The sequence below is a fragment of the Oryzias latipes genome, chromosome 19 (genome assembly GCF_053564925.1).
Source record: "Oryzias latipes strain Hd-rR chromosome 19, Olatipes_Hd-rR_3.1".
NCBI classification, from domain to species: domain Eukaryota; kingdom Metazoa; phylum Chordata; class Actinopteri; order Beloniformes; family Adrianichthyidae; genus Oryzias; species Oryzias latipes.
In genome coordinates, this window is record NC_136255.1 from 11,054,155 (window position 1) to 11,069,310 (window position 15,156).

The following is a 15,156-nucleotide window of genomic DNA, read 5'->3' on the forward strand; positions in this document are numbered from 1 at the left end:
GGGGGGGGGTATTTACACATTTTTCGTTCTTATATAACTGCTATTCGTTTTTTTGCTTTTTTCATTTTATTTCCCAACTAATGACTAATCCGCGATGATCCAGTATAAACTGAGGGAAGTGACTTTAACAAAAAAGTAACAAACAAAATAGAAAAGAAGTAGTCCGCTCCCGCACTTCACTAGTGAAGTGGACCGGCGGAGCGCGGATTTACAGCTTTGTGTTTTAGGGGAAGGGGGGGGGGGGGGTACATGAGCGGTATGTGTGGGAGATTTAAGACTGCGATCCGTCCCGCAGCTCTAGGGGTACAAGCATCCGAACTCAGAACCGGGTCTAAAAGTGTGTGTCTGTGCACAGTTCGGATCGTCAGCACACACAGCGGTTTGAGCTTCAAAGCAGAAATGTCGCTCAGTCCTTAGAAAACATTCAAACAATCACGTGGATTTGTGTTTCCAGTCGTGTCCCGACTAAATAAAGGCTGATGTTATTCTTACATGTTTACGTGCAGCCAGCATGCAGCGCCACCCAAAGCTAATGTTGTTAGCCCGTGTTAGCATACTGCTAATCCTGGCTTCGTTCAGAAAAAGCACTGACCACACGGATTAAAATTCAAATGATGAGCGAACAGGTGTTTCATAATAACCGTAACATTATTAAAAGCAGGTTTAGAAGATCGTCTCGTATATTACCGAGCTGGCATGTCAATGTATATAGCCGCTCGGCGCTGTTTAACAATGTTTTGTATTGAATTGTTACATACAATAAAGTTTGAAAAAAAAAAAAAGCTGCTCGGCGGAGTTTATATCCTTCCGTTTTTCAAACCCTACTGCGCATGTGCGAATGATTTATTCCGACCGAAAGTGTGACCTTAGTGAACGTTTTTATATTCTGAAAACATTTTTCTGTGCCATGTACACGGTTGGATTCTAATCTGACCATTGATCCCATCAAGATATTTTGTACATGTAACCGCGGCTTATGGTGTCGACGCGCAACGTGGCGGGGGCGTGGCATCACGATGGTGGTCTCTCCATCGGGATGTCAGTCACCCATCACGATGGACGATGATATCGTCCATCGGCACAACCCTAGGTTACAGGTTATTATGTTAACATGTAACGTGATACAAACATGTTCTAGAATTACTGTGAATATAGGTTAATAAAGTCTGACTAACTGATAGATTTATCTCTGACTCTCTCGCTCGCTTAGTGCATCTAATAGTTTGGTGCACCTTATACAGTACAGACCAAAAGTTTGGACACACCTTCTCATTCAAAGAGTTTTCCTTATTTTCATGACTATGCAAATTGTAAAGTCACACTGAAGGCATCAAAACTGTGAAATAACACATGTGTAATTATATACATAACAAAAAAATGTGAAACAACTGAAAATATGTCATATTGTAGGTTCTTCATAGTAGCCACCTTTTAATTTGATTACTGTTTTGCACACTCTTGGCATTCTCTTGATGAGCTTCAAGAGGTAGTCACCTGAATGTCATGGTGGAGGGTGGCTCGAGAGCCGGGTGGACCCAGACGCAGAGGCGGAGGCATGAGGATCAGGGCTAGTGGGTTTTAATACACAAAAAGAACAAACAAAAAGCGCTGCGGAGCAGGATGACAAAACAAAACTAAAACTTACTGTGGCATGGCGAGGGACAAGGAACAAGGCATGAACACCATAACAGGGGTAATGGACCAACCTTATTTCCTGGACCCAGCAGAGCGGGACATGCGGCTTTTAGAGGCCTACTGCCTGGAAGCAGAGCAGACCAGGACATTCTGGGTGTTTAACCAGGCCCAGTTTGCCTCATATCCCTGGAGTGGGAGCCACCAGGACTTTACTGGGAGCCGGCTTGCCCTGAGGGGGGGTCGTCGTCGCCGCCACCGTCCCCGTCCACGTCCAGTGGTGGTCCCGGACGCACCACAACTTCGTCCAGTGGTGGTCCCGGACGCACCACAATCTCGTCCAGTGGTGGTCCCGGACGCACCACAACTTCGTCCAGTGGTGGTCCCGGACGCACCACAATCTCATCCAGTGGTGGTCCCGGACGTCCCCCGACCCGTTCCGGCTCCCAGGGGGGTGCCGCCTGCGCCCCGACCCGTCCCGGCTCCCAGGGGGGTGCCGCCGGCGCCCCGACCTATTCCTGTCTGGTGTTCATGTCATGCCATGTTCCTCGTTCTTTGTTCCTTATCTCATGCCACGTCACAGTGAGTTTTTGTTTTTTGGTTTTGTCATCCTGCTCGGCAGCGCCTTTTGTTTGTAATTAAACCCCTTGCCCTGGAACTGTGTGCCTCCGCCTCTGCATTCTGGGTCCTACCGGCTTTCTAGCCACCCCCGCACATGACACTGAAATGTTTTTCACTTCACAGGTGTGCCCTGTCAGGTTTAATAAGTGTGATGAGTGAAGGCAACAAGTGCTAAGCATCTCTGGGAACTCCTTCAAGACTGTTGGAAGACCATTTCAGGTGACTACCTCTTGAAGCTCATCAAGAGAATACCAAGAGTGTACAAAGTAGTTATCAAAGCAAAAGGTGGCTACTTTGAAGAACCTACAATATGACATATTTTCAGTTGTTTCACACTTTTTTTGTAATGTTTATAATTCCACATGTGTTAATATAGTTTTGATGCCTTCAGTGTGAGCCTACAATTTTCATAGTCAAAGAAAAATCTTTGAATGAGAAGGTGTGTCCAAACTTTTGGTCTGTATACTGTATATAACCTACTTTTAAAAACAGACCATTCATTGATGGTGTGCCTTCTAATCCAGTGTGCCGTATAGTGCGGAAAATACGGTAAATAAAAAAAACATCACAACACAAGGCTAATAGCTCAGTCACTTTCTGTTGAGTCTGTGACAGCACAGTTCATGAGTGAGGGGAGCAAACATGGACATTAGTGGTGAACTTAAGGTGTGGGGGAACGATTTCACCAGAAACAAGCTCGTGATAAGAAGAGGTCAGCCAATCATAGTCAGTCACCTGCTGTCGTATTGTGGAAGCAGAGAGGAAAAACTGTAAGAAAAGCAGTGCAGGAGATAAAAGTCAACAACAAAGATAGGAAACATCACTTCAGTTTTGGGGGGAAGAGGCTTCATGTTGAGCTTCACAGGGTATTTTCTTCATGAATGTAGGCCATAATTTTAATCCCCTGGTTTTAAGTTTATGTGATCAAAGCTGACCTCTCTACCCCTTCATTTAAAGACTCACTCCAATGAAAACTGCGTTTTGGTGTTTTAAACATGTTCTTGTGGCGGAGGACATTAAAATGAAAACGAATAATTTCCAAAAAAACGAGTAGGGTTCAATATTGATTTTCCTTAACTTATTTGTTAAACTTGTTTACCCTATGACTAATTAATCTTTAATTAATTAAAATTATTTTATTAGGTATTTTCCGTTTTAAATCGTTGTGAATCAGGAGGAGACAAAAAAAAGGGCACCTGAAAAAGCTTATATTTGTTCCGTAGAAAATATACTGGTCAGGCCACAAACCCCTCAGCGCCAACGGTCCTGCCTACAGCTCAGAGGAAAATTTCGAATGAATTTCTAATTAACTACCGCTTCTCTGCAGAAACTTCTGAGTTCAACAAGATAGAAAGGAGAATCCACTGCTCCTCAACCTAAGTAAAAAAGAAGGCTAAAGAAAAAGGCTAAAGGGGAGAAGTTCTCCAAGCTTCTACTGACATTAATGAACATTTTGATAAACCTATCCATTTACAAACACTTGATTTCTGCTTGGCAGAAATAACTGAGCTGCTGCACTTTTAAATCAACACAAACTTGTTCCATTTGAGTCAAGAGACACATTTTTATATCTAAAAGCAAAATACAAAAAAGAAAGCAAGCATCATTTTGCAAAATACTTAAAACAAAAAGAATCTGGTGATGCTTTGCAATTGTTTTCTCAAAGAAAAGAAACAGAAAAGGTAAAGCATAAACCAAATCATGTCTTTATTCCTAAAATAAAAAAAATTCCCCTCTGATTTATCTTTTACCCGCTTACCCGGAGTGTATAGGCGAAGAAACCAGGTTGACATTATCCAGGGCGTCTGGCGTCCAGCTGTATCTCTTTAGAGAGTCACCGTCGGCATCCTTAGCCACTAAAAGATGCTGAGAAGGACAAACAAGTTCATGAATTCATGCCTGGGGTATTTTCAGGGCTGTCATACCTTTGTTTAAAGCCCATCCAACATTCTTAAAATAAATATCAGAATTCCACGTTTGTATTCTAGATTTTACATAAAGCTAACAACTTCTACTAAAATGTTTATAGGATGCAGATCAAAGAAAATATACATTTCAAAATTTCTGAGCAAAGCCAGGGTTTAAAAAAGCTTTAAAAATCCAATAACTGAGCGTTTTCTGTTTAAAAAAAGTACATTGGCATTTAAATAGAAGTCACTATTGAAACTTGGAAGACTCTTCAAATAAACAACAAGTGCTCGGATCTGATCTCTTCTCTTCTGGATTTTTGGTCATACATGGATCTTTTAGAAGTTCACTATCATCCAGAACGAAACTTAATAACATTTTGTTTAATTACCCAAATTCCAACTTTTGACAAAACCACACATCTTAGATCTAGGCCAGAAACAAACAGACAAACAAACCGGAAAAACTGAAAAACAAAATATATTAATATGAATTTTGGATTATGCTTGCCTAAAACAAGCTGTGCAGAACAGAAACATCAGAGCAGATGGACTGAACTGTCAAGAACTGGTGTAAGACCCAAAATGCAGGAGACCAGGCTTGGGTGGCAGAAACTTAAAATATTTAATGATTAAACTAAAACATGACAACAACGGAGTGACAAAACAGAACAGATGACCTGACAAGGTAGAACTAAAAACCAGAAAATTAGAAGACTGAGGGTAACTGACAGGAATAAAAACAGCTGTGGATGATCAACATGAGCCTGGAGTGACTGATAGGGTAACAACTCAGAACATGACTAAAACCAAGAACACAACTGAAGAGCCAAACTAAAGCACAGAATCCTTACATCACACAGCGAAGCACTTGCCTAACAGGAGGCTGATTTGGGTTTATATGGAGATTACAAGGATACTAATCTGACACATTGTGCCAAAGAGGTGGACTGCCCTTTTTGTAAGCTATGAAAATCATTTATTTTTTTACGTAAATCATATATTTTTCTTTTAAAAGAATGTGGTTTTTGCACCAGTTTGTACAAATAATAATAATGGATTGGATTTATCTGCGCTTTTTCAGATGCTCAAAGCGTCCTTTATTCATTCACTCCTCATTCATACTTTGTGATGATAAGCTACTGATGTGGCCTCAGCTGCCCTGGGGCAGACTGACAGAGGTGTGGCTGCCAGTTTGCGCGTACGGCCCCTCTGACCATCACCGTGATCATTCATACACATTCACTGCCTCCAGTGGAGCGGCAATGGAGGCAAGGAGGGTGAAGTGTCTTGCCAAAGGAGATAACGAGGGAGCGGGGATCAAACAGCCGACCCTTTGATCATTGGATGACCTGCTAAACTGCCTGAGCCACTGCAAATATGCCCACAAATAGCTGCTTATTTACCTTCTTTCTTTTAAACTTTGCATTAGATCCATGCTGGCTAAACTAAAGTTAATTCTACAACTGATAGCGTGTGCAGCAGTATTTTAATTTTCTCAAATTTTCTTCACAATATGAACGCTTTCTAAAAAAATTATTGTTTTTTTAAAATCAAACGGCAGAAAATTGATAAAGTTCACAGTAAATTTGACCTCTACCTTCATGTGTTGCTCTACTATAAAAGATATTTCCTTATAGAGCATCTGCAGCGATGTGAGAGGAAACAAGCAGCACAAGAGGGTTACTGATAGTTAAGAGACGCTGGTTTTAGTCAAATAAAGTGATGTATAGAAATGTATGTTTAAAAGTTTCGGATTGCATCACTGGTAAGTCTTTTATGACATTTTTTAAGAAAGTTTTAAACGAAAGAAATAAAAAAATATATATTTCAACTGACATGAACCACACAAAATCGTTCTTCTTTATTTGTTCTTTTGGTCCAGCACTAAGTCAAAACTGTGTCACTTTGGAGGTTAATAACCTATAGATTAGTGACTCAAGGCATGCAGTAAGGAAGCAGCCCCCACCCCCCACCCCCCACCCCCATGCCCACCTACCTTTTCCTTTTGGGGGGCCAGCATCTCCTCGATCATCATGCTGTCCCTTGTGAAGGAGCTCCGGTTTAGCGTGTTGGACCTATCGGAACTGAAGGAACGCAGGCTTGGTGTGGTAGTTGTGGGGGTTACCAGGACAAAAGTCACAATGACACAGAAGGAAGGGAAGGGGGGAGGAAGGTTGGAAATTGAGGGGGTGTGAACAGATAAAAAAAAAAAGAAATGTTTATTGCATGCAGCTTCCAGGAACCTGACTAAATGAGATCAGAAACACACAAATCCTACAGCAAGAAAAAAAACATATGTGTGAGGTCAATAGGTCAATTATCCAATTAATATGATGGGGATTCTGGTATAAACAAATTGAAAAATCTATAAATGTGTCAAAATAAAGGTTATAGATTAAAAAGGCTTTAAAATTTTGTTTTTGTGCACATATATATATATATATATAGTTTACTAGTTTTATTTTCACACTATAGACCCTTATTGAGCTTTGATCAGCCGTTCTTACCTTTAAATGATTATATACTCTCGATTTAAAGACAATAAATAACTGTTTCTGTGTTTATCAATCTAGCATTTTTAAATTAATGTATAATAATGAGCATGTTTTTTTTTATTAAAGTGACATTTGCTGTTGTATGAAAGCTGTTGTGTTATTCGTGATGCAGGTTTGTGAAAAACATTCAGGACAAATAGAGGTGATTGATGAAATATAACAAAAATAAAATTTTACTTTTTTACATCCCAACACAAGTTTTGTTAATTAATAACAGTACTGTTTTATTGTAGCACTGTCAGTATTAATTCACTATTTTCATGCATCCTCTTGTAGTAAACAATTCTCAAGTACATGTGTAGTTTGGGTGCTGACCTTAAGCCCACTAATAAAACTAAAAAACTGCATACACAGACTATAAACTTCCCTAAATCAATCAGCTCAGGCCCCTGGAAGCAACAACGAACAGTCAACACTCAAAGCAAAATGATGTAAGGCTTCCGCTCAGCAGAACTTACAGACTCGCACACAAAAGACAGTCACCACAGTGGAGTAGGGAGTGGTTTTTGTGCCATTATTCCAAGCGCAATACTCACTGTTTTAAGCGTAAAACTTTCAAAGTTTTGTGTGCTTAGAAAATGTTTTTGTACTTGAAACAGAAAAATGCACTTGAAACTCAAAAATACGTGCACTCAAAACAATTTTCACTCAAGAGAGATTCTCTCTCTTGAAACATACCAGGTACAAATGTGCCATCAGTTGAGGACTTAGCAGTTTGAGTGTAAGGTATTGGGGCCAGGAAGATTTTTTTCTGCTTTTATTTTGGTTTATTTATTACTTCCTGTTGTCCTCTCATTTCAGGTGTCTTGACTTCTCCCTCCCAGTGTAATTCTCCCTTAGTGTCATCACCTGTTCTCCCTGTTGTGTGCAACTCACTCCTGTTTTATAATCTGCGTCTCCCTTACCGGATTGTTTTGTGTGTTTCAGAGCTACGAGCTTCAGGCAGTATTTCAAGTTATTTCCTATTTAGTTCCTAAATAAAAGGAACCTTTTGATTCTGAGCATTCTGCGTCCTGCATATTGTGTCCCCAATGATCCTGACATTACAATTCGGCCAACATGGATACAGCAGATGCAGAAGCTTCATGAGCGGACCTCACCATACAGGGCGGCCGTGGTACAGCGGAAGGGCGGTCGACCCATGATCGTAAGATTGCAGGTTCGCTTCCCGCCTTGCACGACCATGAGTCGATGCGTCCTTGGGCAAGACGCTGAACCCCACCTTGCCTCTAGTGGTAGGCGGGCGCCTGTGTTGGGCAGCGGAGCCACCACCAGTGTGTGACTGGGTGAATGTGACTGACTGCAAAGCGCTTTGGGCCTTGTAGGTAGAAAAGCGCTATATAAGTATACGCCATTTACCATAATCCGTCAGCAGGAGGACCAGCTGAGCTTTCTTTGTCAAGGTTTGCTGTAGATGTCAACTCGCCATGAGCAACAGCTGGCCGCAGTCTGGGAGCAGACTGAGCTGCTAGCGGAGCAGATCCAGTAGCCTCCACCATCATCCCTCCCACTGCATCCTTCTTCTTTCATCCTTCTTCTTCCACTCCAGTGCAGACTTCCCTCGCTCCCGCTGCCCAGCTGGCCCGACCAGAGAGATTTTCTGGTGACTCTGGTCACTGTCAGCCGTTCATCACCCAGTGTGACCTCTGCTTCGAGTTGCAGGCTGTCAACTACCCCACTGCTCCAGAGTGGCCTTCATGATTTCCCACCTCACCGGCAGAACCAGTTGTGGGTTACCAGCAGCCTGTGACTGTAATACCTGCCTCCTGTGTTCTGGTAGATCTTTCTTGGCAGCTGGAAAGGGACATCAGGGCTGCACAGAACCAGGAGCAAGACCCTGGAGGGGGCCCTCCTGAGAGACTTTTGTGCCAAGGGTCACAGGGAGTCAGGTCCTCCAGTGGGCTCATGCATCCCATTTGACCTGCCATCCGGTAGTCCGCAGAACCATCTCTTTCCTACGTTGCCGGTTGAACAAACTGCCTTCTGCTGCAGAGACTGCCAAATTAATAATGATCCATGTATTCAAGTTGCATGGCATTGTTGCATGGTTTCAGATTGGGGTCCACAGTTTATCTTTCAGGTGTGGAAGGCCTTCTGTGCAGCTTTTAGTGCCACCGCCAGCCTCTCCTCGGGCTTCCACCCCCAGTCTAATGGTCAGGCTGAGAGAACCAACCAGGACCTAGAGGTGGCCCTCCGGTGCGTCTGTTCTCGCTGCCAGACTTCCTGGAGCTCCCTGCTTCCTTGGGTTGAGTATGCCCATAACTTGATGACCTCATCAGCTCCAGGTATGTTCCCTTTTGAGTGTTTCCTCGGCTAGTTCAATTGGTCCAACACCTTTATCGGCGCTGCAGACGCATCTGGAGGGAGGCTCGTGCTGCCCTGCTTTGCTCATCTGCAACAAAAAAAGAGTCTGGCTGATTGACACCGTGCTCCAGCACCCACTTAATCGCCAGGTCAGTCCGTTATGCTATCAACAGCCAACATAAAGCTCTGGACTGAGTCAAGGAAGCTCCCACCTAAGTACATTGGCCCTTTTGAGGTGATAGAGGTCATCAACCCTGTGTCAGTGAAATTACATTTACTGGGGACTCTGCGCATCCACCCGGTTTTCCACGTGTCTCAGCTTACACCTCATGTCACAAGTCCAACAGTCTCCCCCTCCACCACCTCCTCCTCGTCTCATTCATGGTCTATGATGTGCATCGCCTGCTGGACGAGAGGCGGAGAGGGAGGGGTCTTCAGTACCTAGCGCACTGGGAGGGATCCTCCTGGATTCTGGCTAAGACTCTCATTCGGGACTTTCATAAGCGAAATCCGGACAAGCCGGGCGGTGCGCCCTGAGGCGCCCCTTGAGGGAGGGGTCTTGTAAGGTATCGGGGCCAGGATGGGTTTTTATGCTTTTATTTTGTTTTGTTTTTTATAACTTCCTGTTGTCCTCTTATTACAGGTGTCTTGACTTCTCCCTCCCAGTGTAATTCTCCCTCAGTGTCATCACCTGTTCTCCCTGTTGTGTGCACTGGTTTGTTGTTGGTTAATCACTCCTCCTGTTTTATAATCTGCATCTTCCTTATATGTGTTGCTGGATTGGTTTGTGTTTCAGAGCTACGAGCTTCAGGCAGTATTTTAAGTTTTTTCCTATTTAGTTCCCAAATAAAAGGAACCTTTTGATTCTGAGCATTCTGCGTCCTGCATATTGTTTCCCCAACGATCCTGACATTTAGGGACCCCGGCGAACAATAACATGGGGCCCTCTGCAGTGGTAGAATTCCTTTTATTTTATTTATTATTTTCTTCTTCTTCTTATCAATAGGGTAAAACGTTAAATAACTTCCTGACTGATACACTTTTAGACAACATCAGAGTCAAGAATCCAAATGTTTTGATGATTGAAAAACTGAAATCACATTCAAATGTTAAAGAAATGTATTTTACATTACATACATTTTTACTTGGAAAAAATGTACATTTATTAAACAAACTAATTAGTTAATCCCCCACTTCCTAGAATGAACAAATGATGATTTTCTTTTATTTAATTTGCCAGGTTTTACTGAAGAGGGCAAAAGAAACAGTTTAAAAAAAAGTATTTTCTTCTTGTTCTTTCCGTTTTATCTGTCCTCCAGCACCAAAGTTAAAATTGTTCTTGTATTTTTACTTTTCATTAATTTAGGTGAGGTAAAATACAAGCAAATGTTTTTGTGAAATGTAATGGAGTTTCCAAGTATTAAATAAAATATTTGGAACTAAATCAAACATCACCGAAGATAAGTCCATAGAGTACTTTTTGTTTTTCTAATTGTGTATTAAAAGGAAATTTTGCACAACACAAACAGTAAAAATGCTCCCAAAAATGTGTATTATTTTTGAAATATCACAAAAAGCATGGTTATTTTCCAGCCTTCTTCATTCTTGCAGGTGAAGCACTGCCTGTCACCTGCCTCTCCCCAGACCGTACTTCCCTGCTTGAAACATATTTCAACCATGAACTACAATCTCGCAAACCTGCCCAAATTATGTTCATCCACCTAAAGCAGTTGTGCCTGCAAAAACTGCCCAGTCTGGCAATCCTGCTTTTGCTCGCTAACTTGTAAGTCTCTAGACTTGTTGACTGTAATATATACCATTGCTGCATAAGGACGGGGAGGACCAAACACTCGTACATGATCAATCTTTTGCCAGTTCATTGATTTTTATGTGAATTTAGAGAGTTGGTGGCCGCAGGCGATTGCCTACCTGGCAAGTCCACCTCTGTGTGCTACCAAAACCAGCTAATCACAGACATGGACATGACGGTTGATGCTGATTGGTCAAGAATTTTTCCAATCACGCACAAATTTGATCCAGTCTATGAGCTGATTGGAAGAATTTCTGATCAATCAGCATCAACCTTCATGTCCATGTCTGTGATTGGCTGACTTGTGGCACATTTGTAACGCTGTGCCCTTCTCTGTTTCGAGCAGCAGAAGAGAGAATTTCTCTCGAGGGAAAATTGGTTTGATTGCACGTAGTCTTGATTTCACATTTCTGTTTCAGTTGCAAAATATTTTTTTAACACACAAATTTTTTTTTACAAAGTTTTACACTCAAAACAGTGAGAGATGCACTTGGAATAATGGCAAATAAATCACACAACAGGTGGAGTACAAAATCAAACATGGCAGGCCATTTATCACGAACATATGGGTTCAACTAAAGGTAAGAGGTTGCACAACAAAACACAACACACAAAACATTGTGAAACACTCCACAAGTAATCATTCGGTTAGTAACTAAATATGAGGTAAATCTGTGACATTTAGCACTATGGAGCCGTTACACGGGCAGCAGCTGGGTGTGGGGAGGGCGTAGATTTGGTGGGGGGGTTGGGGTGGGGGGTAAAGGTAAAGCCTTGTCATGCCTAGCCTCTTACCTGACTTTGGGACTAACGTAAAAGGACATGGGAGAGAATAAAACATTGTGAGCTTAGAGATAAATGGAAAGAGAGGAGAGAAGTCAAATCTGGGATGCAAAATGACTGCCTGCCTGACTGACTGAAGCCAAAAGCACACTTTCAACGCGATGCATACCTGATACATGGTTGTAATTGTATTCAAATCTACACACAAACTAAGAGTTACACAAACTGCTACACTCCATGGTCCGTGTTTCATGACAGGTTGGATGGTTGGCCGACATTATGTACATGGGCCGGTCCCCGCCTGTGGCAACACAGTCGGAATGCACTGGGAAACTTGCACCCAGTTGACAGTCGCACCGGGAGCAGTAGGCCCTGTGCGTCTCCTGGAAGGCAGGGAGGCCGCAATGAGGACTTCAGTCCGTAGGTCTGGGTGGGGGGCCGCTGTAAAGCATGTGGCGGCCAGGACTTGCCCAGCCGGAACCGGTTGCGACGCACTATCGTGGGGTAAATGAACGCGGCAGGGGGCCACCAGGGCTGGGCCCCACAAATCCTGGTTACTTTGTTTTGCTTCACTGAGTAATCTGCTTAAATTCAGCAGGTCGTCTCGTCTGATCTGAGGTCGAACACACATACAAATACTAAACTCATCCTTTAAAAAACAAAAGAGATATGTATTCTGCCAGAAAACCTGAGAGCAGTGCTAACTCTAATGCTACTATTGACTTCAAATAGGCTTGGTTTGTAATGATATCGCCATAATAACTACAAGATCCGCCTAAACGTTCACTATTCTGAGATATAACTCACTCAGATCTTCCTTAAATGTTCCTGTAAGTTTTCCTTTATTAGCTGACAGTAAATTTTTACTTGTGTAACATCCTTGTTTTTCCAGCTCTCTCTCTCTCTCTCTTTCTTTCTCTCTCTCTCTCTATCTATCTATTTCTCTATCGCTCTATCTCTGCCTGCCTGGCTGTCTGTCTATCTATCTCATTCTTATATCCATACATTACTCATTGTTAAAACACAGAAAACTCAATTTTTATCGGAGGGGGTTTTTAAGAACGGGATTTAAATAGCCTTTTTAACTTCGTTGTGTGCTACTATTGCATTTTTTCCCGCCACTCATAATTAGTTTCTTGCTTTTCTGAAACTTTTCTTCCACCTGCACTGTTTCAGAAAAGGGGCCTCTGGTCTGGTTTAAGCAAACAGACTCACATCCCTCCAGTTCAACTTTGCACAAGGCTACAGTATTGAACATGTTTCTAATTTCCTGTGGGGTCAGCTTCCATATCACTAAAATATTCAATACTCCCTCCTTTTCATGTTCAGTCGATATGTAGGGCAAACTACAGCAGCTCGAAGGACAAAAGCCTGACCTTCTACTCATGATGGAAAACCTGTGGTTGTAGTAACCAGCATTTTTGTTAGCTTTTATCTGTTTATCAAGAAGAAAAACATTAAAAATAGCTTAGAAATGGCATTTGAGCACTTTTTAATGAACCTGACACAAATTTGTTGTGTTAATGCACACTGTATGATATTAGAAACTCTTAAAATGCAGTACAATAATCCTGCTGTTAAAAACCCTGTAAGCTGTCAAAGTCTGACATATTGTGTAAATATAAAATGAGGAAACTCTTAAAATGCAGTACAATAATCCTGCTGATAAAAACCCTGTAAGCTGTCTAACATATTTTGGATATATAAAATGAGAGGGTGTTATTTCATAGGTCTTTTGTTAAACCAAAACAAAATAAAAATATGTAAAGCTCTATTTTATGACCTGTAGCCTATAGAATACACATATTTTTAAAAATAAGGTGTTTTTTATTTTATTTTTTACTGCAAACATGATTAATCTGAGTCATGCAGGAACATATTCCATATACCTTCACAACCTGTTACCCCACCTCTACATTTAGGGGGGTATTGCCCCAAATGAGCTAAGACAAAGAAGGATAAAAACATAAAGAAAGCTCGTGGTTTAAGCTTTATAACAAGAAGTACAAATTTCTTGCAAGGGGGGCCAGTTTGACAAAGTGAAAATGTTTAAGTGCCTGACATCCAGACAGAGAGAGCAGAGCTCACTTGCAAGTGAAACTAACCTCTTGTTTCTAGGTAAACAGTCACACACACAAGTATGGGGTTTTGACCCATTTTGGGTTGTCTGGTCCTGTGGAGGGTAGTAGAGAGGAGCAGCTACATCTTAAGGTGAACACAGGTGTGTCTTGCAGTTTCCTCGAGGCTCAATTGTCCACCTCAAGGAATGTCATGGAAATAGTATGTAACAATATCCTTTGTGTGGTAAGTTTAATCTGAAGTATTTTTAAGGATAATGTAAGTTGAACGCACTTATAATGCATGGGGTAACGTTACGGTGCAGTTTATGTTCTAGTAGTTAGTAAGCTGTGAGTACTGGAGCACTGGTCCCTTGTAGGGTCCTTACACAGTGCGCAGGATTTGTGGGGGCTAAAAATTTTTTTTAAATCCATACGAAATGCCTCCGATTCACCTACTTCACCCTAATTTACGAGTTATATAAGTGTTCACTGTGACCTGTCGATCGCAGGATGCCTGTAGAAAGAAATTAGTAAACATTTTTGCTCTATGGGCTCACCAAGTAGTCTATGACCTTGATATTTTGTGTGGGCCACCCACGTGCCCTGTACAGGCTTGTCCATTTTATGGATGTATCGAGGTGTTATGTCACCCATAGAAAAGGCCTTATGTCAGGCTTTCACGAAATAAGGCCAACTACCTTACCATGCAAGCTGATACGGGCGCCGCCAGTCGACAGTGATTGGTCCAAGTCGCTCCGATTCATTGTATTTACAGAAACTACTGTCACCAAACAGCAGTGAGCTTATTGTGAGTCCCCACCTCTTTCCATGCTTTTTGAATGACTATTTACTATGAAATTGAGCTAATTGGATTTGCGATAATAAATTCAACTCATGCAAACACAAAAATTTCAAAAAAACTTGCATTTATCAAAAAAGGTTTTTGCGCTTGGAAGAGGTGGTTTTTGAGGCATATTGAAATAGACTATATGTTGCTATACTGCAAGGGAAACCCTCTCTTAACCTGCTAGGGCCACATAGTTGCTGGAGCCCGTACCGCCTACTGTTGGGCAAGGGGGAGATACAACTTGGACAGGTCAACAGTCTACGGTCACTCCGCCACGGCACGTTAACTTGCTGTGCTGGCACCCGGGCGGTTAGCTGGCAGCAGAGTGCCATTAAGGGATAGAAAGGCAACCAGCTTGTTTTAAATGCAGAAGCCCAAATCACGCATTTACGCTGATTTACATAGACAATTCATTAGAAGTGATCGTTTGAACACCCCTTTGTCGAGCTATGAACATAGCTTTAGACTTGAGCAGGCCTGTCATAGCTAATGTTCTGAGTAAAAGTAGTGTGGTGTGTACCAAAAAAGCCAGCATGAAACCATCCAGAAAATCCCCAGAAACATGGAGGAAGTTCCAGCAGGTCAGTCAAGAAGAGGTTTAATTTAGATTCAGCGATTTCTAGAAATCTACTTT

At 42.0% G+C, this 15,156-nt stretch overlaps 1 protein-coding gene across 50 annotated transcripts in view; it reads right to left on the reverse strand.

The window, feature by feature from the left end:
- The window catches only part of LOC101172448 (ankyrin-3), a 228,478-nt gene that overhangs the window by 67,271 nt on the left and 146,051 nt on the right, over positions 1 to 15,156 (reverse strand). For 28 of the 50 annotated variants that reach the window (XM_078937006.1, XM_078936982.1, XM_078937002.1 and 25 more), the window contains 2 exons: positions 6,160 to 6,262; positions 4,013 to 4,119 (listed from right to left, as the gene is read on the reverse strand). In XM_078937006.1, the coding sequence (XP_078793132.1) occupies positions 4,013 to 4,119; positions 6,160 to 6,262 (210 nt within the window). Of the gene's footprint in view, positions 1 to 2,988; positions 3,022 to 4,012; positions 4,120 to 5,760; positions 5,806 to 6,159; positions 6,263 to 11,627; positions 11,640 to 15,156 lie in introns of all 50 variants that reach the window. The other 22 variants (XM_078936975.1, XM_078936969.1, XM_078936995.1 and 19 more) reach the window with 3 other exon arrangements.